Source organism: Symphalangus syndactylus, chromosome 5 (genome assembly GCF_028878055.3).
Source record: "Symphalangus syndactylus isolate Jambi chromosome 5, NHGRI_mSymSyn1-v2.1_pri, whole genome shotgun sequence".
NCBI lineage: Eukaryota > Metazoa > Chordata > Mammalia > Primates > Hylobatidae > Symphalangus > Symphalangus syndactylus.
In genome coordinates this window covers 146,138,213-146,165,028 of record NC_072427.2, presented here as the reverse complement: position 1 = coordinate 146,165,028, position 26,816 = coordinate 146,138,213, and the positions used below count along the sequence as shown (strand labels likewise).

The following is a 26,816-nucleotide window of genomic DNA, read 5'->3' as shown; positions in this document are numbered from 1 at the left end:
TTTAGTGCTTTTTTCACCATTTGTAGCAACTATGATTCTGCTCCAATATAGGTTTTTAATGTCTCATTAAGAGGATTCATAGCTACACAGAACAATTTCTGAGTGGCACTATCAGTTATCATAAACAATCTTGAAACTATCTTTAGGTTGGGATATTATTGTTTCAATGGAATAATTTGCTTGTATAATAAATGTAGTTTCATACCTTTTATCCTGCTCTATTGAGTTACTTTGTCTAATAATTTGCTTATGTATCATGTATAATTTTTTTTGTAAGTAAAAGATAGAAATACTGTAAGTCTTTAACCCAAGAGCCCAAGAATCCTATTAGAAGAATGTGCATATGTGTGTGGAAGTTTGTATATTTATAGTTTGTGGAGGGAGATCCATAGCTTTTATAAAATTCTCAAAAATCACTTGAAAAAAATAAGTAGATTAGAAGTAATTAGAAACATCTAATTAAACTGATATAAATAATAAAACTTCAAACCATGTGTGTCCATGTTGATCTTTATGTCCAAAGGTACTATATGATCCATCGAAGTGTTTATAAGACAGCTGCCTCTGATATCCTAAAACAAGAAGAGATATTATTTTTCAAATTAAAAGGGATGATCGAGAAGAAAAGTTGGATAAGTCAAATATTTGTGTTAGTTATAAGTGGATGTACACATACAGACAAATACATTCACGTACTTAACAAGCAAAACAGCTGGGATTCAGGGATTTAACTGAGATAAGCAAAATAAGGCTTCTAGATGCTTTACCTGTGGCCAGGTATCCAATAGCCTTGGATTTGATCTCTTCGGTCAGTTGTTGAGTCTGACTCAGATAGTCCAAGATGTAAATATTGGGAGTGAATAGGGCCATATTCTGCTCTCCACAACCAAAAGGCAGGTGAAGAAGATTCTGTAAGTTTTGCATGGCAGAACCGAGAATGTCTCCTGAAAAATCAATCAAGTCGATATGAAGGACTTTATAAAACTTGATAAGATAAAGAATATTAGTATGTATTCAATATCTCTATGTCATAGATATTCAAAATAATTATTTTTAATATTATCTGGATCTTACTTTCTCTTCTGTTTGTTGGGCTCACGCTACAGAATTAGCAAGACAACTCAGGGCCTTGTTTTCAGAACCATGGTGGAGATACGTTATCCAAAGCAGCACAGCCAAGAGCAGAAGAACCCAATAGTTTGTGGGAATCAAAATTTCTGGAGAGCTCCCAGGGTGAAGTAGAAAACTCCAGGTCAATCATCAATTCAAAAACAATAGGATTTGGGTCCAAAATAAACCTTTATAAAACTCTTACCATTTATCAGACACTGTTCTAAGCACTCTGCTCATACTAATTCATTCAGTGCTTATAATAACACTACAAATGGGTACTATTTTTTTCATCTATAATGAAATTGAGGCACAGAGAGGCTGAAAATTTTCCAGCATCATCCAGAAAAGACACAGCAGAGTCAGGAATTGAGCATACAAAATAGTGCTTCAGAGTGCCTGGACTTGGCCACTTCCCTACACACTTTCTACCAATACCTAATAGTTGTGTAGCACTTACTACATATCTGGAGATGTCTAAGCATCTTAACTCATTTAATTTTTATAACAATCCTATGAAACAAGTAATACTATCATCTTCACTTAAGGGATGAAGAAATGAGACACAGAGAAGTTCAGCAATTTTCACAAAGTGACACAGCAAGTGGTGAATATGGGATTCAAACCCAAGGCAGCCTTCTGGGAAAGTCAGTTCTCTTATCCACTATGCTTTGCCACTGTAAAGAACTTCCACAGTCCGAAGATTGAAATCATATCAGGTATCTTTTTGAATCACAAGGATATGAAACTAGAAATAAATAACAGGACAAAAATTCACAAATATGTAGAAATTGAACACATGCCTGAATACCCACTGGGTCAAGGAAGAAATCAAAAGGGAAATAAAAAAATACCTTGAGACAAAAGAAAATGGACATACAACATACTAAAACTTATGGGATACAGCAGAAGCAGTCTGGAGAGGTAAATGTATATTGATAAACTGCTATATCAAAAAATAAGAAAGATCTCAAATAAATAAGCTAATATTACACTTTAAGGAACTAGAAAAAGAAAAAACTAAGCCCAAAGGTGGCAAAAGGGAATAACAAAGATTAGAGCAGAAATAAATGAAGTAGAGACTAGAAAAATAATCAATGAAACTAGTTTTTCTTTTTGAAAATAAATGAAATCGACAAACCATTACCGAAGATCAGAAAAAAGAATGAAGATTCAAATAAATAGGACCATAAATGAAGGATGAGATATTAGAACTTATACCACAGGAATACAAAGGATCATATAAAACTACTATGAACGATTATATGCCAACAAACTGATAATCTAGAAGAAGTAGATACTTTCCTACACACACATAACCTACTAAGACTGAATTATAAACAGAAAATCTGAGCAGACTAATAGTGAGTAAGGAGATTTAATCAATAATCAAAGGTCTCCCATCAAATAAAAGTCCTGGACTGGATGGCTTCCCTGTTGAATTCTCCCAAATATTTAAAGAACTAATATCAATTCTTACTAGACTCTTCTAAAAAATCAAAGTGGAAGTAATACTTCCAAATTCATTTTACAAGTCTAGTATTACCCTGATACCAAAACCAGACAAGGATATTACAAGAATAGAAAACTACAGACCAAGATCCCTGATGAATATAAACCCCAAAAATCCTCAACAAAATACTAACTAGCAAATTGAATTCAATGGCTCATTAAATAGATGGAAATTGAGCCATTTGCTATTAAGATAGCCTAAAAATAAGAGGGGTTTAGAATGATGGTGCTGGATATAATGGTACAGCGTCTGTGACTTCTATTTGTTGGACATCATTTTGGTAATGAGACTTATTTGCTCAAAGCCAAAAGCTCAAGTAAGCGCAGGTCTTCTTTAGTTTGATACTGGAAGATGTTCTTTTTTTTTTTTTTTTTTGAGACAGAGTCTCGCTCTTTCACCCAGGCTGGAGTGCAGTGGCGCAATCTCGGCTCACTGCAGGCTCCGCCCCCCGGGGTTCACGCCATTCTCCTGCCTCAGCCTCCCGCGTAGCTGGGACTACAGGTGCCCACCACCTCGCCCGGCTAATTTTTTGTATTTTTAGTAGAGACGGGGTTTCACCGTGTTAGCCAGGATGGTCTCGATCTCCTGACCTCGTGATCCGCCAGCCTCGGCCTTCCAAAGTGCTGGGATTACAGGCGTGAGCCACCATGCCCGGCCTGGAAGATGTTCTTGATATAAGATGAGTGTTCTTCCCCTCCGTCATGAGTATTTTTCTGGTCTATACTTCTACTGCAACAATGCAAGATATAACCATAATGCCACATGGAGGGCAGAATTCCTTCCACTGTACGATATTCTTTAGATGTCCACCTTAAGTCTTTAATCTGGGCTGTATATAGATGATGACTAGAAGGTAGGGGCTAAACAGTCCAGATGTGTTTTAAAAAATGATAGAAATAAATCATGGAGGTAACTATCTTTGAAATCTGGAAGGAGCAAGAAAGCAATTTTCCCTTTTTAACAAGGGAACAATGACAGGAATATATTCTACTTAATTTTGGCATACATTTTATGTTTCTATGTCTAAACATGTCTTACAATTGTTCTTATTACCCTTAAGCTTTTCCAGTTGTTGGCATGTTACTGGGGTTCTAGGTTCATAGGGCATGTAAGTTACGAGTAGGACGCGTTGCCCGGCTCTGTTCACTGTCCCACAGGGACCACTGCCTTTGTGTGGAATGCTGTTAGCTCCTACCTGAGTGTTGTAATTTCAGTGCAAAAGGAGTAAAATATCGATGTTAACCAGTTCAGCATGCTGTGCTCTAAAAATCACTCATTCGTGAAAAAACATCAAAGTTTTTCCTTACTGAGATAGCCTTAAATGAGACATGAGCCAGAAATGCTTTATGTGTCACATCAAATGGCCTTTAAGAAAGGAAAGTGAGTGTGTGCTTTGGAGTCTCTGACACTTCATTTCTTGGTGTGGTTGAGTACTTAGTCATATATAACAACCTCAATTATAAAATTCTTAGGATAGAAATGGAGTCTAAAGCAGATGACAAAACAGAACCATGGCAGAAATAGGTATAATTTTTCTCTTCTTTCCGAGCCTATGTATTATACTGCTTTGCAGACTTACCAAGGACAGACCAATAAGCTCTAGATGAATCTTTTACAAGATTATCTGGTAAAGTTAGCACTACTGGTTGAGATACTGTGGATCCTAGAAAACAGTAAAGTGAAATTATTAATTCAGATCTCTCATTTATTTTAAAAACCATGATTTTGACTTTGAATATAATTTATCTTCTTGATTTTAATGTCTACTTATTGGCTATTCCAGATTCTAAAATAATCAGAAAAAAAGGTCAAAGAGATTCCTATAATTATAACTAATCATATTCACTTAAACTCTTCACAATCAGTTACAATTTAACATATAATGAAACCTTAACTTTGGTAAGTATATTCCAATTTACTTTTGTACATATTATTTAATTGGATTTTCACAAAACAACTTATAGGATAATAGAGCAGATGCTTTTCCCACATTAGAAGAGTATACTTAGGCCAAAAGAAAATAAATTTGGAACATCACCTAATTGTAAGTAATAAGACCCTGAATCTGAACCCAGGCTTTTTGAACTGGGTTCAATGTAATTTTCATACTCGTATTAAAATACTCCACTATCTGAGTATGCTCCTTAAGGTGACAAAATATTGGAATATAAAATGAGATCTCTGGCTTCTCTTAACTCTAGGGGCCTCTAATATTTCTAACATTCAAACAAACAAATAAATGGTGGCAAAAGCAAAATCAAGTAGATAATAGAAAGCAATCCAGTTGCAGTCTGGTACTATTTATAGAGCAATTAATTGTTGCAGTGTTGGAAACAAATATTTTTAGGCAATAGATGTGAGACAAAGCCCCAGATAGGTAATGGACTTCAGAAGATGTGGTAATCAGAAAAAAAAGACTTGTCAGAATTTGGCTCAGAGGTGGGAGGATAAGAGAAAGCCCTAGAAATGACCCTAATGTATTTAGGTACATATTCTATATGTACCTAAATACATTAGGTAGAGAAATGTACCTAAATACATTAGGTAGAGAAAATTCTTTCCTGGTTGGGGTCTTTTGACAGAACTTTTAGAGTCATAGTTATTATTATTATTACTATTATTATTATTATTTTATATATATATATTTTATTACACTTTAAATTCTAGGGTACATGTGCACAACATGCAGGTTTGTTACATATGTATACATGTGCCATGTTGGTGTGCTGCACCCATTAACTCGTCAGTTACATTAGGTATATCTCCTAATGCTATCCCTCCCCCCTCCCCCTACCCTACAACAGGCCCTGGTATGTGATGTTCCCCTTCCTGTGTCCAAGTGTTCTCCTTGTTCAATTCCCACCTATGAGTGAGAACATGCGGTGTTTGGTTTTTTGTCCTTGTGATGGTTTGCTCAGAATGATGGTTTCCAGCTTCATCCATGTCCCTACAAAGGACATAAACTCATCATTTTTTATGGCTGCATAGTATTTCATGGTGTATATGTGCCACATTTTCTTAATCCAGTCTATCGTTGTTGGATATTTGGGTTGGTTCCAAGTCTTTGTTATTGTGAATAGTGCCGCAATAAACATATGAGTGCATGTGTCTTTATAGCAGCATGATTTGTAATCCTTTGGGTATATACCCAGTAATGGGATGGCTGGGTCAAATGGTATTTCTAGTTCTAGATCCCTGAGGAATCGCCACACTGTCTTCCACAATGGTTGAACTAGTTTATAGTCCCACCAACAGTGTAAAAGTGTTCCTATTTCTCCACATCCTCTCCAGCACCTGTTGTTTCCTGACTTTTTAATGATCACCATTCTAACTGGTGTGAGATGGTATCTCATTGCGGTTTTGATTTGCATTTCTCTGATGGCCAGTGATGATAAGCATTTTTTCTGTGTCTGTTGGCTGCATAAATGTCTTCTTTTGAGAAGTGTCTGTTCATATCCTTCACCCACTTGTTGATGGGGTTGTTTGTTTTTTCTTGTAAATTTGTTTAAGTTCTTTGTAGATTCTGGATATTAGCGCTTTGTCAGATGAGTAGATTGCAAAAATTTTCTCCCATTCTGTAGGTTGCCTGTTCACTCTGATGGTAGTTTCTTTTGCTGTGCAGAAGCTCTTTAGTTTAATTAGATCCATTTGTCAATTTTGGCTTTTGTTACCATTGCTTTTGGTGTTTTAGACATAAAGTCCTTGCCCATGCCTATGTCCTGAATGGTATTGCCTAGGTTTTATTCTAGGGTTTTTATGGTTTTAGGTCTAACATTTAAGTCTTTAATCCATCTTGAATTAGTTTTTGTATAAGGTGTAAGGAAGGGATCCAGTTTCAGCTTTCTGCATATGGCTAGCCAGTTTTCCCAGCACCATTTGTTAAATAGGGAATCCTTTCCTCATTTCTTGTTTTTGTCAGGTTTGTCAAAGATCAGATAGTTGTAGATGTGTGGTATTATTTCTGAGGGCTCTGTTCTGTTCCACTGGTCTGTATCTCTGTTTTGGTAACAGTACCATGCTGTTTTGGTTACTGTAGCCTCGTAGTATAGTTTGAAGTCAGGTAGCATGATGCCTCCAGCTTTGTTCTTTTGGCTTAGGATTGACTTGGCAATGCGGGCTCTTTTTTGGTTCCATATGAACTTTAAAGTAGTTTTTTCCAATTCTATGAAGAAAGTCATTGGTAGCTTGATGGGGATGGCATTGAATCTATAAATTACCTTGGGCAGTGTGGCCATTTTCACGATATTGATTCTTCCTATCCATGAGCATGGAATGCTCTTCCATTTGTTTGTATCCTCTTTTATTTTGTTGAGCAATGGTTTATAGTTTTGCTTGAAGAGGTCCTTCACATCCCTTTTAAGTTGGATTCCTAGGTATTTTATTCTCTTTGAAGCAATTGTGAATGGGAGTTCACTCATTATTTTGCTGTTTGTCTGTTATTGGTGTATAAGAATGCTTGTGTTTTTTTTTTTGTTTGTTTTTTTGAGATGGAGTCTCGCTCTGTCGCCCAGGCTGGAGTGCAGTGGCGCAATCTCGGCTCACTGCAAGCTCCGCCTCCCGGAGTCATGCCATTCTCCTGCCTCAGCCTCTCTGGTAGCTGAGACTACAGGCGCCCGCCACCACGCCTGGCTAATTTTTTTTGTATTTTTAGTAGAGACGGGGTTTCAGTGTGGTCTTGATCTCCTGACCTCGTGATCTGCCCGCCTCGGCCTCCCAAAGTGCTGGGATTATAAGCGTGAGCCACCACGCCCGGCCGTGATTTTTGCACATTGATTTTGTATCCTGAGACTTTGCTAAAGTTGCTTATCAGCTTAAGGAGATTTTGGGCTGAGACAGTGGGGTTTTCTAGATATACAATCATGTCATCTGCAAACAGGGACAATTTGACTTCCTGTTTTCCTAATTGAATACCCTTTCTTTCTTTCTCCTGCCTGATTGCCCTGGCCAGAACTTCCAACACTATGTTGAATAGGAGTGGTGAGAGAGGGCATCCCTGTCTTGTGCCAGTTTTCAAAGGGAATGCTTCCAGTTTTTTCCCATTCAGTATGATATTGGCTGTGGGTTTGTCATAAATAGCTCTTATTATTTTGAGATACGTCCCATCAATACCTAATTTATTGAGAGTTTTTAGCACGAAGGGCTGTTGAATTTTGTCAAAGGCCTTTTCTGCATTTATTGAGATAATCATGTGGTTTTTGTCTTTGGTTCTGTTTATATGCTGGATTACGTTTATTGATTTGCGTATGTTGTACCAGCCTTGCATCCTTTTAATGACAAAATTAAGGGTTGGATGGGGAGAAATTAAATGGTAGAGATAAGGGTTAAAGTCAAGGATACTTGAATTTCTGAACTAGGGAACAGTCAATATGGAAGAACTAAAAGTTTAAAATTTGCTTTGGCTTGTGGAATTATTAAGTTTTATTACTGGAAAGTAATTTAATCTTCCCCAGTAGCTATGTTCTGAGAAGGTAAATAATAAAACCCTTTATTCTAAAACAAAGACAAATAAAAGTTTCATTCAATATTGCCATGTCAGCAAAACCACGTAAAAGTGTCTACTTGCCATTTGTACAAACAAGTGAGCCCTGTGTCATCTCCTTTTCAATACCTTCAGGCTAATTGTTGGAAGAAGAAAAGGAAGTAGTCATGATTAATTTCACATATCAACAATATTCTGAATATTCAGCATATTCATAAATTAATAATAATGTCTAAATAGAACAAATCACCTTCAAAATTTATTCCATTCATAAATCTATGAATTATTAAACCCAAGATAATGCAGAAATGAACCATGTAATTTTGCATGCTACACAATAAGCTCTGTTACTAAAATGAAAATCAAGGATTTTCATAAAGATCTTCCAAGCTCCAAAATTCTTTCCCTCTATTTCAAGAATATTATACAGTTGATTTTAAATATTATTTGCATAAGTGGGTGAAATGTCTGTCTCTGGCCTTCTTTTCCAAATATTTGATTGAAATATTGTGTTATCTTTGGATAAGTGATTCACTCCTCTTTCCATGGGCTCTGAAAGCTGTACTTTAAACTTCTTAATGGAGATAAATTTGAAATACAGACAGATTGTTTTCCTCAAGGCCCATAAGTTTTACTCTGAGGTCATACCTCTACCAGCAAGGGTTTGATCAGTGTATCCCTCCAGCCAATGTCTGGAGCTGTGGATGACCCATTCCTGCAGCCACTATTTTGCAGAGTTTCAGCAGTGACAGTGAGGTTGACTGTACCTTAAGTGGCAGAAAATGTAAATGGCAGTTATTTGAATGAAGATACAAGGAGGCAGAAATCATTTTGAACTCTATGTTGAGGTAAATTGTTAAAATAATTGAAATTTAACTGGGGAGAGAATAAAATATGACCTGGAAAATAAAAACTCTTAAAGTCAAGACTTGATTCCAACTCCCCACCCCTGTCCCCAGGCATATTGGTCTTGGGTTGTGAAACAGAAGTACTGTCATAAGGAATGGAAGAATGGATAAGTGGTGGTGGTAAGTAATGGGTAAATTGCCTATCATAGAGAAATAGTCCAACATGAGCTCTTAGGGGGATTTACAAAGGGATGTAAAAACATATAATAACTGCAAATCTTACCCAGTGTTTGGGGGGTAACCAGCCAAGTAAAGGATTTTTTCTCATTGCCACATATACAAATATTTTCATGTTCAGTTGAGAGAAGTCTGGCTTGGTAAACACTAGATGCTTTCAGTACAGTATTAACCTATGAGGGCCAGATAAGGAAAGAGAGAGAAAAAGTATTTCATCTTTTCCATACATAAACATAGCATAGTCATGTATGTCTGAGAAGTTAGATAGGAAGTTCCCCACCTTTCATAATTTTCTGCTGTGGAAAGAATGGTTTCCAAACCATGTGACCTTCAAAGTTTTGCTACAGAGTTATAATTTGACCTTTAGCACTTAGTGACTAATTACTCTGAAAAACCAGTACTTAGGTCTTATATAATAATGCATTACTTTACAGAACTACAGCAGAATAAGCAGATGTTTTGACCAATTTGGGTTGGCCAAGTTATCATAAGCTCTTGAGAGCCTGTTTGCTTTTTCTTTTCTGTAAATTGAGGCCATTGTCATCTATAGTTCACAGTAGTATGTGCTATGGCAAATAACAGATACAAAGCATCTAGAAGACTGCATCACAACTCAGGCTCACAAATAAAACTTGACTAACAAGGAAGCAAAAACAAACTTTCCTGAATATGAAAAATGTATTTTTATTTTTTCCTAAAAAATAGCTTCCTAATAAACTGAATAGTTCTGCCTGCTTGATTTTTTTTTTAGTAAACAATATCACTTAAAGTAAAATATGTTGATTAGGTCTATTACTTGGCACTTTGGGTATGTCATTTTGTCACTACTCTCTACTGATGCTCACCAAATAATTGGATGTCAACAAAAGGTTGGGTTTGGGGATCATACCATATTGAAAACCATTGAAAGAGATGAGCTAATGCAACAATCAAAGGCCACGTTATTATTATAGATCTAGTTGAAATTTGTTATTTTGGTAAAAGTTAAAGAGATGGGAAACAAACGTGAATGCCTATTATTTGCAGTGTATTGTATAAAGCTCATGGTTTACATTACTTCATTCAATTATCATTAAGGACCCAGCCAAATATGTATTACTAACAGCATTTTACACCAGATACACTGAGGCTGATGGAGGTTACTACCTTGTTCAAAGCGACAGAACTAGACAGTGCAAAAACCAAGAAATAAACCCACATAGAAATGTTTGTGTTTTTTCTACTGTGAAATTGCTGGGGTTTTTTTTCCATAGCTATTGCTCAGCTCTCAAGAGCCTATGAAACCCCTAAGCTGTCACATATTTTGCATGTCCTCATGTACCCCAAAGGTGAAAGGTAAACAAACTTAAAATCTAATTTGATAATATCCAGTGCAATTATTCACAACTCCTTTGGCTTCAAAAGGGTCTTATACATAAAATTACTGAATATGTTAAAGAATCAAAAGTTCTAGGGATCTCTTCATCCAATCATTTCCACCCACCCTCCCCTCACACACAATAATAAAAAGTAGCTTACACCATAGAGCTTGTCTTAAGTTCTTTTATGTTCAGCCAGCCACCTAGATATAATAATTTATACATCTAGACCCCACATGTAGTGGTTGCTAGAGCTTGTTAATGTTTTTTAAAAACTTGGGAAGGAAAGACAAGTTCTTATCATCAGGCAACTGATATTTGAAGATAATTTACATAGGGAAGAACTTGCTATTTACTAAGAAGAGCTGGTACCTGAATACACCTCTTCAGATAGTTGAAGACATTGGCCTTCAGAGTGAATGCTTCTCCTCGAACCACCGAATAGGGCAGAGTGAGATCCACAAAGAAGGGCTGAAAAGCTGTCATGGAGACAGTTGGGGAGAGGCCAAATCCAGCTTTGTCATTCATGCAGAATCCACTGGCCTTCCATTGTGTAATGGTATCCGGAACAGTAAGCCTAAGGTTGGCTGCACCTGAGGAGCTAATAAAAGAGACAGCTTACAGATTCAGAGAGAAGCTGTCACTATATAACACATGTATAATTAGATCACTCCACTTCCTTGGAACTTTACATTTCTTCTTTTGATGGTTCGATGGTCTGCTCAACTACAATAGGCAAATTCTCTTTTTTTTTATCCCATCCTTCCTCTGTTGTGCTCCATATTATACCTTACCTGTAAAGAAGCTCAACACTAAGCTTTTGCGTCCAGTGCGTTAGCTTTCCTTACCTTTGAGTCATCTTTGACTCTACTGTTTCTTAATTTTGAGATCTCATCTTTTAATTTTATTTTAAATTTTACAGTTCTATGTCTTTTCTTATAAACCCTGAAAAATTATGAACTATTAAAATACTCGACATGGGCATTAATCTTTTACTTTCTTATGAAACACTGAGAAAGATACTTTCATCTCTGTGCATTTCTGTCTTTCATTATCAGTAGACACTGTGCGTGGTCTTTAACACCAAAATATTTGGAAATGTTTGAGTGAGCAGGAGACATGAATTAATGACTCATTTAATTTACTCAGAATATCTAAATTAGCAATTTGCCCAACTTTAGTTTACTTATAAGTCATTGCTATCACATTTATCCAACTTTACTGATAAGTATAGAAACTTGAGCCATATAATACAGTTAAGTTTAAAGTGTGCACATTAGCCTTATACTTGAAATTTTTATGGCACCTACTTGGAACTTTATTTTTTCCAACCTCCTTTCCTCCTCTTCTTCCTCCTCTTATTTCCTTTTTTCTTCCTCTTTTACATTTTCTTTTCTCCTCTTTCTCCTTTCTCCCTTACCTCCATATGGATTTGCTGAATATTATGTTCATCATGTCATACAACAAAAATTTCAGTCTGCTTTATAGTCTCCCATACAACTTTCCTTCCAACAACATCCAAGTTCTTATAAAAAATAAATGATAACACATAATAGAGTAAGAAAAAGAAATACGGAAAAAATAAAAGGAGAAAGTGAAAGGAAGAAAAAAGAGAAGTTAGAATCCTATCACAGGCTCTGCAGAATTTTTGACACTCTCTTAGTTTTCAGTCTTGGGCACATATTTATTTCCGTAAGGCTGGCAAATATGAATATTGTCTTTCACTCAGACAAAAAGAAAAATTAAATGAAGAAAAATGCAATTAAAATACTCACTTAGTTGTAATAAGATTCCAAACCCAAGTTTCAGGAAATGATTTTCTCAGAGTTTCACCATAAAATTCACTCTTGCTGTCTGAAATTGTATAAGCCTCTATATGAATATAAAGAAATATCTATAAGAATGTTATCACTACAAAAAAATTATAAGTATTTGAACTAATGGAAATGCTAATTAGCATGATGTGATCATTTCACAATACATAAATGTATTGAAACATCACATTATAACTCATATACAGTTATCTATCAATTAAAAATAAAATGAAACTTTAAAATAAAAAAGTAAAATTTTATCTGGAGAAAGGCAAAGCAACATAAAAAATAATTAGCTATTTCATATCTAAAAAGTCAGATTTAACTTCTTAGCAAATGAAGTTATGTTCTGAGGACGAGATTTAATAATAATAGCAGCCAACATTTATTGATTTATTGCTATTTCTCAGTCATGATCAAAAATGCCTTTTACATATATAAACTCATTCAATCTTCATAATAATCTTTGACAAAGCTTTAAGAGTCTATTTAGGTATGTCTTACATTTGGTGAATAATATATGAATATTTCACAGATGTTTATTAAAAATTAAGATATTATAAATTATTCATCCCTGAAATAATCTATCAGTGATATTTTGTTATATTGTACCTAAAAATACATTACACAAGTAATATGAAAATACACTATCCTATAAAATAATTAAAAGATTAAAAATAAAATCAACTTTCCCTTTGACCTCTACCACCAATTCCCACTTCATCTGAATATCTCAATACAATGCTCATTTTAATTTATTTTTCTTATTACTCAGTTTCCCGTTTAGCGTCCAATGTAAATTCCTTGGGTTACTGTTCGTGTACCATCTTTCATAGTCTTTCAAAGTATAAATATTGCTTAGAGGTCTATAAGGCTTCAATGTGAGAACTTATTCAATAGGAGGTTGAATGGGTAAACTTTAAATTGCAACAGCCTTATGATTCTTTATTTCCAGTTTTGTCTGTGGGCTTGCAGCCATTCCACAGTTCCAGCCCCCATTCATGTGTAGAGGTATAATGGTATATTTCTGGTCTCAATCACAATTGGGCTGCACAGTTTCAGCACTTAATATTGGCCTATTGGATTTGTTCAGGACTACTGCAAATCAGTGCTAGCGAAAGCTATTAGTTATTTGCTGGTTTTAGGAATAACCTTGTACACAGATGATGATCTGTGTTGATTTGTTTTTCCTAATTTTCACCTATCTTTATATTTATCAATAAACAAATGTATAATACGTATTATATATTATATAATATATTTAAAATATATAATATAAAATGTATTTTATTATATAAGATATATTTTATTTAATACATCTTATATAATATACATAAAATTTAATATATTATATATGCAAATATATAATACATATAATATTTAAATATTATTTGCTGCCCTCTTCCTGAAGCATCCCTCCCCTCCATTTTCTAGCACTCTAATGTATTTTGTATATATGCCGGATCTGTACAAATTTTTCATCAACATGTAACTTTGCTCAGTATGTTTATTTTAAACTCATATAAACAATTTTATAATTCAGATATTACTATGTTTCTTACTTTTCCCACTTAAAACTTCCTTCTTAAAATTTACTTATGTTATTTCTTAGTGCTTCCCAATATTCCATAGCCGGTATTTACCACATATTACTTAATCCATCCCTTTAGTTATGGTCACCTAGGTTATCTCCATTCCATGCTGGTACAACCAAGAATGCACCACATATTACATAGCATGCATGTCCTCACATGGACTTGAGTTGTAGGCCTTGGTGTTTATGCCAAGAAGTTTAACTGCTGTATTTGAAGGTATATGCCTATTAATTTAAGTACTATGAGACCCCACACAATGTCTGTACCACCTTATAATCCCACCAGTAGTAGATACAGTGCACCCGTTTGCCTTGTTTGAATAACAATTACCATTTGAATTTTCTTTCTTTTCACCATTGGCAAATGTGTTAACCAGCTTCTTGATGTTCATTTAAATTTTTTTCTGATTATTAATGAGGTTAAATATTTCTCCATACCGTTCTTATCTGTTTCCCCTTTTTTGTATCATGTCTTTATATTTTTTGCCTATTTTTAAATATTACCGGGCTTTTCTGTACAGTCTTTGATCAGGTTTCTGATTGAAGGTCACTTCTTCATAGAGGTTTTCTCTGACTATCTTATTTAAAATAGCATCCTGATGTTCTGTTGTTTTCCTTTATCTTGTTTTATTTTCCTTACAGTAGTTCTTTGAGAGATAGTAACTCACGATAGAGAAACATGGACTTTGGGATCAGAATGTCTGGATTATAATCCCATCTCTGTTATTTAGCATCTGTTGCATTGGACAAGTTACTTAACCTGCCTAAGCTTCATTTTTCTCATTGATAAATTGCAGATAATAGCTTCTAATCTATAGACTGTGATGAATAAATGGGTTGACATTTGTAAAATGCTTAGAATGTTGCTTGGTATGTAGCAATAATTCAGGAAAGATTAACTATCAGAGCACTTAATACTATCTGAAATTATGCCATTGATATAGTTTGAATATTTGTCCCCTCAAATCTCAGGATGAAATGTTATCCCCAGTGTTGGAGGTGGGGCCTGGCAGGAAGTGTTTGGGTCATGGGGGCAGATCCTTCATTGCTTGGTGCTGTTCTTGCAATGGTGAGTGACTTCTTGTGAGATCTGATTGTTTAAAAGTGTGTGACGCCTCTCCTCTTCTTGCTCCCATATTGGCCACGTGAGACACTTGCTCCCCCTTGTCTTTCACCATGACTGTAAGTTTTCTGAGGCCTCCCCAGAAACCGAGCAGATGCCAGCACCATGTTTGCTGTACAGCCTGCAAAACTGTGAGCCAACTTAACCTATTTTCTTTCTTTCTTTCCTTTTTTTTTTTTGAAACGGAGTTTCACTCTTGTTGCCCAAGCTGGAGTGCAACGGCACAATCTTGGCTCACTGCAACTTCTGCCTCCTGGGTTCAAGCGATTCTTCTGCCTCAGCCTCCCGAGTAGCTGGGATTAGAGGGGTGCACCACCACGCCTGGCTAATTTTTTGTATTTTTAGTAGAAACAGGGTTTCACCATGTTAGCCAGGCTGGTCTCGAACTCCTGACCTCAGGTGATCTGCCTCCCTCAGACTCCCAAAGTGCTGGGATTACAGGCATGAGCCACCATACCTGGCCCCTATTTTCTTTGTAAATTACCCAGCCTCGAGTATTTCTTTACAGCAACACAAGAAATACACAAATGACAATATGCAGTCATTTGTATATTGTCTGCATCCCAAATTCAATGTAAACTTCATGAGTATAAAGATTTACCTGCATTATTCTCACTGTATTTCTAACATCTGATACGATAGCTACATTAAATGAATTAAAAGACAAAGCAAAAGAAAATAATCACCTCCCCTCTTTTCCCAATCAGTTTAAAAGCATTAAGAGATTATAACCTGTCACCTGCCCGTCACATTAGACTGTGACTTACCTGAGGATATGTAATCAGTATGGTCAAGATGGTTAGAATCCTTGCACAATACTGGTTTCCGGAGGTGAGAGTTGGTAAAAATCTTTAATCCCATTGCCTTTCAAGATAAAATCAATTTTAGATCACATAACAACATAGACTAGCAGTCTGGATTGTTTTTTTGTTCTATGTATATTTTCAATTTCCACTTATTTATTTCTCCATCTCTAATTGTCATATATTTAGAGATACTTCACTGACATTTCCTAAATTTCATGTCTTTGAGTTCCTTAGTTTCTCTAATTCTAATGGCTTTTGCTCTATTTTCATAATTAAGAGCTGTTGATGAAAACCTTTAAATAAGAGAGGACAAAAAAAGACATCTCATATCATACCCCACTGTACTTTCACTACTTTGAATTTGGCATTTTTGTTGAACTAGCGATAGTATCTCACTTATAAACACTTTAAATACAGTAGAATACTTTAAAATAGTAGAAATCAATTCGAGGGTAGACGTAGGAGCAAAATGGGGATTTATATTAGACACTAGTACATAATGTACATAACATTATGTCAGGAAAGCTGATAATTCCCTCACATATTAGTTCTTTTCATAATATTATAATATTATTAGTTATTTAAAATATTATTATAGTTTTATACTGAAGTTCTAATAACCTTATAACTTAACCTTATTATAACATTATAATAACCTTATAACTTTATAATTATAACTTTTAAATAAAATTATATTAATACAACTTTAAAAAATATTATAACTTTATAATTTATTATAACTATATAGAATAACTATAACTTTATATTATAACTATTATATAATTATAACTATAATATAATAAGAACTTTATTAAGTCTTTTTGCTATTATAACATTCTTTGAGATATTATTTCTCAGACATTAGTACTAATTGTAAATTTGTACTCAAAGAATTCTGAGATTAAAAACCCACACCATGAATATTTCTATTTATTTATATATTGTCACATATATTCACCATTTTAAGACTTAGTTGCCTTACCTTCACAAGGTCATAGCCATCTTTTCCAAAGTCAGCCCATGCAGGTGTGTAATAAATTCCATTGTAAAGGATATGTTCATCTTTAAGACACGGCATTTTAAGGCCATCTTCTAAGTTAAGTCCTCTGAAATAATAGCCATATAGTTCCCTGGAATATAGCTGACTATACACCTAGATGGTAGAAAAGAATCAATTGTATTTTTTTATAGAAAACAATTCATTTTTCCCCACAAGCAGTATATAAATAACCTATATAATCCTATGAATATCCTATGTAGAACTGTCATCATACCTATAACAAATAAACACATATTGAGAAAGTATAGGATCTTAGATCTGTAAAAACTTTGAAATACTATTTAATCAGTTAAATAATTGCTGGCTAAATCACATTAAAACTAACAAAAAGTCCATGAGGCTCAACTGGATTTTAATACATTCCAGATAAAGGCACTGCTCAATACTCTTTGAGGACTCATTCAAGGACATTGTTAGAGAATGTTCTCGGTTAATTTACTAAATCTCCCTGAGCCTAAGATTAGACATTAATCAAAATGGGAATACTGCATTAGTTTTATAGGGTTGATTAATATGAGAATAAAATTAAATGATACGGGAATACTCAGTAAAGCAAGTGTCAAATAGTAGACCTTTAGCAATTGTTATTTATTTTTAAAAGTGTTGCTCATTTTTTCCATAAGAGAATTAGTACAATTGGAGTAGAGTCATTTTACATGATTTCTAACCTAAAATATTTGTTATGCCTGGAACTCTGGCCAGTTTCTTTCTCCTTTAGTTTATTTAAGGTATCCTGTTTTTATCCAAAGGTAAAGACATAAAACTATACTGTTGGTGGTAAACAAAGGTGGTTTTCATCACTCACAGTTTGTGCTGACAGCTGACCATAATTCCTTAGTAGCAATACACTCTGGTCTACAGCCCAAAGAGCACAAAGAGAGTTTGAAGCAGCCGAGACTTGAAGATCGATATTGGATCCTGGTAAACTTTTTTCTTTAGAAAAATTTAAGTTGACCTGAAAATGAAAATAAACAAAAGGGCAAAAGGATGGCAAGCCATATGAGAAGAATCATCTTTCAGACTATTCTTAACTTTTTTAAAAACACACATAAGTTAAAAGGGCTTTCTGTGCTTTACCCACCTAATAATATTATTATTAGGAACAACTGGATTTGGAACAATATCCAAAGTGAATGCTATAATCCTGCTACTCTTCAATCATCCAACATATTAACTTCTCCATACCTTTCTTTTATTTTTCATTTTGCAATTCTATGAAAAATTGGGAGTTTAAACCCAACACTCTCTTAAGTTCTCCTTAGTTTTCCCCTAAATTAAAAAAGAATCATTTTTGTCACCTACCTGATTTTCGAAGCATTTCTCAATTCGGAATTGGGTGCTATCAGTGACCATTTCTCCTCCAGGATGCAAGCTATAGACAAGCATATCTACTGAGGGCACTAACTCAGGGCTAACGTCTATAGAAATGGAAAATATGCCCTTCCTCCCTGTGAAAAGAAAATTTCAAACCAAAAAAGTGCTTTGGCGAGATAGCTGACTGTCATCTTGCAGAAACCCTCCACTGAGTTTCTAGCCATCCTACCCACTGCCAAAGAGACTGCCCCGACCCACCAAATTTAATTTATAAAGCATTTCTAGGAGTTCATAACCTATTCCATAAATTATAAAAGAAAGAGTTAAACATTTCTTATTATGTCAAACTTCAGTCTACTTTTGTTTCTTTTTAAAAATCTCTTCTTGTTTGAATGTAAAAATACTTACCTGTCTTTCTTGGAAGAGAAAGGGAAGGACAATGACCCTTTCCCATTATAGTAGTGTTTGGAATATAATTAATACACTATTAATTAAGTAATTATTTTTTCATTTGGCATTGTGCCTATTCACATGTCTTTACATGTTCCCCAAGGGTAGTTTAGGGGGCAGTAAACAGTCCTAAAATGGGACTTTTAAAGAAAAATGTAAAATACATCCCAATTAAAGCATTCTATTTGTATTAAATTATATGCTAAAATTCAAGGCCTCACCATTTTCATTGATATCAATTTTCTGTTGCCCGTGAAGAATGATTACACCTTTTGAAATCACCTAGGAAAATGAAAATATAATGATAAAGTTTAGAGGATAGAAACTAAATTTCATTTAATTATAAACGAATGTGATTTACCTCCTTGTCTGAGCAATACTATTGACATGTTTACTAGTAAACTCAGGTTAGCAGTGAACAAGCATATGACTCTAATAGCTATATTCAAGAGAATTTAGGAGTCACAGATAAACTTGCTATAAAGCAATTTAATGTTCCATATTCCAAAACAGTTTTTTAAGACCAATAAACAACTTTTTATTCATATTTGTAAATGCTGAATTACATCTAAATTTATTTACTTTACTGAAACAAAGTTACCCAAAGGCATTAAGAGTCTCCCAGTGTTTGGTTTTCTGAAAGGTGTGTTTGATATGCAAGGTACAAGCAAGGCCTGTTCATCCATCTCCACCCAAAATTTAAAGAAAAGAAAATAAAGTAGCAAGCTGGGGGTGCTCCAGAAAAACTCTTCTCTCACTTCACCTTTATCAGCAACTGTGTGCAAATTTACATCAGCAGACTTTTATTATGATCTCTAAAGTGCAAACAAAGGCTGGAGACTTGAAATCTAGTACAAACTCCTTGAATTTTTAAATTACAATTTTAGAATATTATTTTAAAAGATGCTGAGACTTGCAGAAAATTTAAAGCTTCCATAAGATCTTGCATCTTGAAATTGCTGGAGCTGGTACTCCTAGTCCGTTTAATATTTCACTGAATATTAAAATTGCTTTAAATCTCTGAAGTGCCAAGTTTGGTTTATTAGTTCATAAAAAAAGAACTGAGCCTCAACTAGCTGGAAGATATTGTTTTGGAAACTAGAACATTTGCAAAAAGGCATAAAGCTCAAAGTTTAATGAGCCTGAGAGGTCTTAGCACTGTTGGCTATATTAACTCACTGACTTCTCAAAACAGAAAGACAGCTCTTGTAGCAGATGAGTAAACTGAAGAGGCACACAGAGGTACTGGTATTTGTCAGGTCACACAATTAAGAAAAAAGCTTAAAAGCCTGAGTATCAAATTAATTACTGAAAGCCTGAGAATCAAATTAATTCGGACTCTATCCATTCATTCTAAAATATGATATTGAGGGTTCTCTCTGTGATGTGTACCCTGCTAGGCAGAATTAAAGTCCACCCAGCCTATTATGAAAGAATATGTAGGAGAAGACTTGAATCGTCAAGGAGATTAGAAAGTTTCATTTCAGCCAAGAGATGAATGCTGAGGAGGAATCAGCTGGGAAAATGAGGTGCAGGCAGGTTGGGAGCTGTGGTAGCAAACGGGAACGAAGATTGTTATGGGCAGAAGGAAAAACCTGTGGGAGGCTTCTGAGCCAGAAAAGCACATGGCTTGTCCAAGAAAATGAAAGCCCTCTGTGTCTGCAATAAAGAAGGCTGAAGTGTAGAATGATGCAAAACGAAGCCGGCGAGCTTCACAGGTGCAGAGCAGATACAGTCTTGCAGGTAAAAGAAAGGAGTCTGGTATTTGTTTTAACAGAAATAGGCAGTCATTAACTGTATTTCAATTAGGGGAGTGAAATAATCCTATTTGCTTTTTAAAAAAATCACTCTAGATTTCCAGAATAAAGAAAGAAAGAAGGAGGGAGGAAGGAAGGAAGGAGGGAGAGAGGAAGAAAAAGGCTATTAGCAGACTCATTTAAAATGGAAATGAGGTAAAGTAATTGTAAAGGCCTTATCAGATCAGAGGGGGGCAAACCTAAGCTATTTCAAGAGGGAAGCTGATGACAAGTAAATCAATTCACACCACAGACCTGCAAAATGGCTCAGCTCTGGATTGGGAAGTATTGGATATTAAAACGACCAGAGGTGTGGCCAGAAAAGAAGAAGGCAAAAGTCAGGGGCATGTGGGAGTGTCTTTATAAAAACTACTTAAGAGGTTCAGCATCCCTGTAATCCCAGCGCTTTGGGAGGCCGAGGCGGGTGGATCACGAGGTCAGGAGATCGAGACCATCCTGGCTAACACGGTGAAACCCCGTCTCTACTAAAAAAATACAAAAAAATTAGCCAGGCGTGGTGGTGGGCACCTGTAGTTCCAGCTACTTGGGAGGCTGAGGCAGGAGAATGGCATGAACCCAGCAGGCGGAGCTTGCAGTGAGCGGAGATAGAGCCACTGCACTCCAGCCTGAGCAACTGAGTGAGACTCTGTCTCAAAAAAAAAAAAAAAAAAAAAAAAAGAGGTTCAGCTTCTCACTCCAAGGATGCTTGGTATTCCTCACACCCCAGTATGGCAATATTATTGTTGACATGTTGAAGGATTTCTGTACCGGTTGGTAAAGAGCCACTTCCTTGAGCTCCCCAGAGTCCCCTCCCTGCTTTCCTAGAACCTCTCCTCCACAAGCAGCTCCTCCCACTCCCACCACTTTGCCCCCAGTCTAAATGAGCCATGCTTGGCTTAGCTAAGGGCTTCAGCGGAATTATGACTCATACCTTTTCTGATGGTTTGGTGTCCATACCTTGCTGGTTTGAAATATTTTAATGTTTGTGGAAATGATGAAGGAAAGAAAAAATGCGAGAGATAATATAATGAAAAAGTGATAGAAATTGGTGATGCAGTAAATAGCATGAAAAAAAGAAGTATCAAAATACCATTCCAGAATTCTAAGTTTGAAAAATGTGAGAAATCATGTGGTACTACTTTCATTCTTCACGTAGATAGACTCAAACACCTTTAGTTCTCAGAATAATACACTTCAGACATCTTTGACCTCTTATTATTTGACCTCTATATTATTTCCTAAGATAAGCTTAAATGTGTTTCTCATATCCTCTAATCATCCAGAAAACTCCTATTCATCCTACAAAACCCTATTTAGGCATATTCTCTTTATGTATTTTTCCCTTAAAAATATGTATATACATATAAATGTAAATATATAGGCATATATCTTTTTCCTAAACTAGTGGTTGCCAAATTTTAATGTGCTTCAGAGGACAAGATTTCTAACTTATTCCTAGAAAAATTTTTTTTTTTTGAGACAGAGTCTTGCTCTGTCAGACAGGTTGGAGTGCAGTGGCACCATCTCCGCTCACTGCAAGCTCCGTCTCCTGGGTTCATGCCATTCTCCTGCCTCAGCCTCCCAAGTAGCTGGGACTACAAGCGCCCACCACCACGCCCGGCTAATTTCTTTTTGTATTTTTAGTAGAGACAGGGTTTCACTGTGTTAGCCAGGATGGTCTCGATCTCCTGATCTCGTGATCCGCCCACCTCGGCCTCCCAAAGTGCTGAGATTACAGGCGTGAGCCACCGGCGCCGGCCACTTATTCCCAGAATTTCTAACTTATTACCAGGTGATGCTGATACTGCTACTCTAGGAAATATACTCTGATAATCACTGTCCTAAACTCTAGCTAGAGTTAATCATTCATTTTTCTGTAAAACCTCAGTGGCCATACATGTTTCATTTGTAACATTTATGTAATTCTAATTTATGTTTTGTCCCCAGTTATACTTTTTCTATTTCTTCTATTGTTACAATTGCTAATACAGCACCTGGAATATGAAAAACATTCAATAAGTGTTGGCTGATTGAATTAATTCATGTTTCATTAATTTTATATCATCTTCATAAATCTCAATGAAGCATCATGCATCCATTTAGACAGTGTAAAATAATCCATAATAGCAATATATTAAAATCAAACTAATACTTAATATCTTTTGTGTGCCAGAAGTTGGGTAAAGGGTATTATTAAATAATTATCTTCATGATTAGACAATATATTATAAAAAATTAAGATTCTCTAGAGGTTTAAGTGGCTTTCAAAAAGTAACACAAAGCTAGTACATATCAGAACTCTGATTTGATCCCAGCAATGTCCAAATAGAAATGGGTAAGGGTCTGAGAATGACAGAGTGCATATGGGTTGTGGTGGCATGGCCTTTTCCCTCCTTTCTTAAAAATAGATACCAGTTATATAAGTTTTATCATTTATGTTTACTTTGAGCTTCCTCGTGGCATATAGGTACAGGGACTTCATTAGGTTCAAAGAAGTTTTAAAGAAAAGAAACAATTTTGGTTGTGGAAGAATATTTTCAGTTCATACCAAATAATTGAAGTTTGCTGTGTAGGTTTTGTCTTCAAAGTCTTCCATATTGAGAATGTAGTGCACTAGCACCCTCTTCTGCTGGTTGCATCTCAGTTCTTCCATCTCTTGGACAATCTTCAGGAAGCTATTAGTCTTGGAGTAAAATCGGTATGCAAAGTATTCAGGCTGAGGGTATTGAGGCAACACCCAGCCATGAGCCTGGCAATTTTCATTGGCCTTGTAGGCTGCCTAGACAAAAAATCAAATTTACGGGTATTTTAGGATAAAGAGAAAGGATGAGTGAAAGAATATCTGATAAGACGGTTTATCATCATGCTGCTTTATCTCTACAAGAAAATTTTATAGCCATTCTACATTAAATCTAACCCAATTCCCCATTTTCTAGTTATACTCTAGTTATACCACTATGGTTTTTACAACTTAGTCTATTCAAGTCCTAGTTCAATATTACATTAAATATTTTACTGTATTCTTTACTATAATTATACTTTTGCTAGCATGTAGATTGCTATATCTCCCTCACTATAATATGAAGAACCCGTGAATGCAAAAGTTTACCTTGCTACTGATAACATGAAGTTTTGCTGAAAGATGGGAAAGTTTCTATGAAATACAGCAAGGAGTTTACTCTGACCATAGTAATTTACCATTATCAACACAAAAAGTCTGAGGAGTCCTTTAAAAATATCTAGGAAGGATTGATATTTAATTATTACAGATAGTAGTTTACTTATCTCTTGAATATATCCAGAGAAATTCTTTACATTATTCCAAGGTAATAGATTACAGGGCTTCTCAAATATTTCCTTCTATAAAAACACAGTTCTCTTTCTATTTCCATAATAAAAGTGAAGCGCTGCTTATTTTCAGCTAATTCTCCTTTATACAATTTAATATGTATGCTATCCTTCTGTCTTTTCCCGGGACTCTTAAAATAATTTTTAACCTACTTTTCACAGGGCCTATATTCTTAATATGTAACCATTTTTCAGTACTCTAGATTTACACCAAGATGTATCTTTTCATTTCTGTTCCATAAATATAATTTCGCATAGACCTAAACCTTAGCTAGCCAGTGCAGTTTTTTGTTTGCTTGTTTGTTTTTATTTTACTTGCCTTTCGTTTAACTTACTTTCAAAGTGATATTTGGGTATGTAAACGTAGATGTGTCCAAGAAAAACTGAGCGATGCCATTTACATCTGTGGTGTAGTTGCCCACAATTTTGTCCTTCAGATGCAACTGGACAACTTCATTTGGGATTGGAGAGCTGTCTGGATTAAGCAATTTAATCTGTACAAGAGGAAGGAAATACATTTCTGAAGCATGTAGTAAATTTGGGAACCCGTTCTGATGGCATTTGCCAAGATTCTATCACGGGGACCCCCACTCTCCTTGGTGCGTATGCACTTCCTGCGTGGTTTCATCTACTCCTGTTGAGTGTATGACATGTACCATTAATATACTAATGAACCTAAACTCTGTTTCTCCTGCCCACGAAGATCTCTGAAAACTCAGGCCCATATAATTAACTACCCTGAATATTTTTTATAATAAAAATGCTACAGAAACCCTCAAATTGGAATGATTTATTACTGTGCCCAACCTTCCTTTTTTTTCTCTTTCTCTTATTTATCTCAGTGAATACCTCAACCATTCACTTAGTCACTGAAGTCAAATATCTAGAGACATCCTAGACTTTTTATTTTCTTTCTCCTATAATTTTCAATTGTTGATAAAATATTTTCAAATGTATCTTTTTAACATTTTCTGTTTCCAACAGATCACATTTGTTCCTGTTGCTATTCCTTATATCAACTTATCTTTTTTCCCTCATATGTCTTCTATTTTTTTCTATCCAGTCTCTCTCTCCTGTATTGCTTTTGCTTGTTCTTTCTCTATACTGGCATCAAACCAAATTTTCAAAAATGCAAAATTTAGCATTATCCTCCCTAAAACATTGTAGTGACTGCTCTGATAGGCCATGGTTATTCGCTAGAAATCTCTTTCTCATTCTCTTACTAGTATAGGCAATGATTGCTTTAAAAAGTCCCTTCTGAAATTGTATTATTTGTAGTAGATACAATGCCTGCATCAGTATCTATGCCAGTTTGAAGCCTTTAAAGGCAACCTTCTTAACAACATCTAAGGCCACAATAATCAGAAAAAGACTGTCTGAGACATCCTTTTTTTAGCTCAGTCAGTTTCTGCAAAACAACTTCTGCTTTGAGCCTTTCATCTTATTTCTGCCACTTACCATTTTCCTGCTGGTCCAAGCAAACACAATCCTTTTTTCTTGCTCAGCATCTGTAGACCGATGCCTCATTTGCATCATCTACACAGAGTCTGAATTTAGTTTCATCTCAAGGCTTGATCTTGTAAGAAAAATTCAACTTGTCTCAGCAATCCACAGGCCACAGACACATGACACCATGCCTTTATGATCACACAGAGGTTTGCTCTAATTTTAGTACACCTAGACTAGAAAGACCCTTTGAGTCCCTTCCAGTCACAGAAAGATGAACAAGCCATGTGATTTCTGGGCACTTTCCTTACTTTCTTTGTCCCCAAACCCAAATAGTGCCCAAGTGATGATAGCAGGCCTATTATCAACTGCCGAGGCCAGGCATGCAACACTTCGTTAGCAGATGTTTCTTGTGGCAGAGGTATTTGTCATATGTCCTACAATTTTAAACAGTATCATTTCAGCCATCCATGGATGCTGCTACTGTCACTTATGAAGAAATTCCCTTGTTAGCCCACTGCCTTGCCCAGCTTCCTATGTTCAAATATGTTACTCTTGGAGTCATACCTCTGAAGTCTTGAAATTTGTAGGGGACACTAAAAAAGCAGACAGTACCTCTATTCTGGCAATAGAGCTTACTCTTCAAAAGTGCTCCCTAGCAATACTGAGCCACGTATTTGATGACCTTATGACACAACGCATGGCCAGATAAACCATGTTTAATTTCCAGTAATGCAGCTACTGTAGTGACTCACTATATCACAGAGAAACCAGCCCCTTTTCCAAAAGTAGAACAGGAATGACTTGTTTCTCCTGGCACATCTCCTGGAAGTGATCAGAGCATTCACCACTGTGAAATGGCCAAAAACCCAAAAGATACCACTTTATACAACCATATTTTTGAACTAAAACATTTTATTGTTTGAGACTCACATCTGTTTATAGCTGTCTTTGGTCTCCCTAAAATGATCAAAGAATTAAGAGCTCTTATATATGAGTTTTCAAGAACTAATTCTTTCAAATGCTAATGAAGAGGGTGTGTCCAGGCAGGACACTGTACCTGGATTACAATATATTAATAACAGACTACTTTGTCCACGGATGCCTGATTCATGTAGGTACCACCTATCCCCTACCTCCCTGATAAACTATTACTAACCTCAGCTGGTTTTCCCAGCTCTCCTCTATAGGAAAAGATGTCTTGGAGTTCCTGATTATAGGATTAGATAATATTACACCTTAAAGTGTCAAGAAGCTTTGAGAGGGAATGGGAAGGAGCTGGGCCTTAATGACTAGGCTAGGGCTTAAGTAAACACACACACACACACACACACACACACACACACACACACACACACACACACACCTCTCAACCAGGTCTTATGCTAGAGAAGACAGAAATAAAACCCCTGAGTTAATCTGGAGCATGATTGACTGGCAGATTTTAGGGGATTATTGCTAATTTTTTAGAGGGGATAATAGGATTTAGGTAATCTTTTCAAAAACATCTCAAACTACCC

At 35.6% G+C, this 26,816-nt stretch overlaps 1 protein-coding gene across 5 annotated transcripts in view; it reads right to left on the bottom strand.

The window, feature by feature from the left end:
• LOC129483393 (ovostatin-like) overlaps positions 1 to 26,816 on the bottom strand; it is a 115,229-nt gene that overhangs the window by 13,017 nt on the left and 75,396 nt on the right. For all 5 annotated transcript variants that reach the window (XM_063640802.1, XM_055280717.2, XM_063640801.1 and 2 more), the window contains 15 exons: positions 24,186 to 24,344; positions 23,051 to 23,281; positions 18,928 to 18,988; positions 18,245 to 18,390; positions 17,748 to 17,897; positions 16,865 to 17,035; positions 15,844 to 15,940; positions 12,321 to 12,417; positions 10,918 to 11,146; positions 9,234 to 9,360; positions 8,751 to 8,869; positions 8,187 to 8,238; positions 4,203 to 4,286; positions 768 to 944; positions 491 to 572 (listed from right to left, as the gene is read on the bottom strand). In XM_063640802.1, coding sequence (XP_063496872.1) covers positions 491 to 572; positions 768 to 944; positions 4,203 to 4,286; positions 8,187 to 8,238; positions 8,751 to 8,869; positions 9,234 to 9,360; positions 10,918 to 11,146; positions 12,321 to 12,417; positions 15,844 to 15,940; positions 16,865 to 17,035; positions 17,748 to 17,897; positions 18,245 to 18,390; positions 18,928 to 18,988; positions 23,051 to 23,281; positions 24,186 to 24,344 — 1,982 coding nt within the window. The remainder of the gene's footprint in view (positions 1 to 490; positions 573 to 767; positions 945 to 4,202; positions 4,287 to 8,186; positions 8,239 to 8,750; positions 8,870 to 9,233; positions 9,361 to 10,917; positions 11,147 to 12,320; positions 12,418 to 15,843; positions 15,941 to 16,864; positions 17,036 to 17,747; positions 17,898 to 18,244; positions 18,391 to 18,927; positions 18,989 to 23,050; positions 23,282 to 24,185; positions 24,345 to 26,816) is intronic.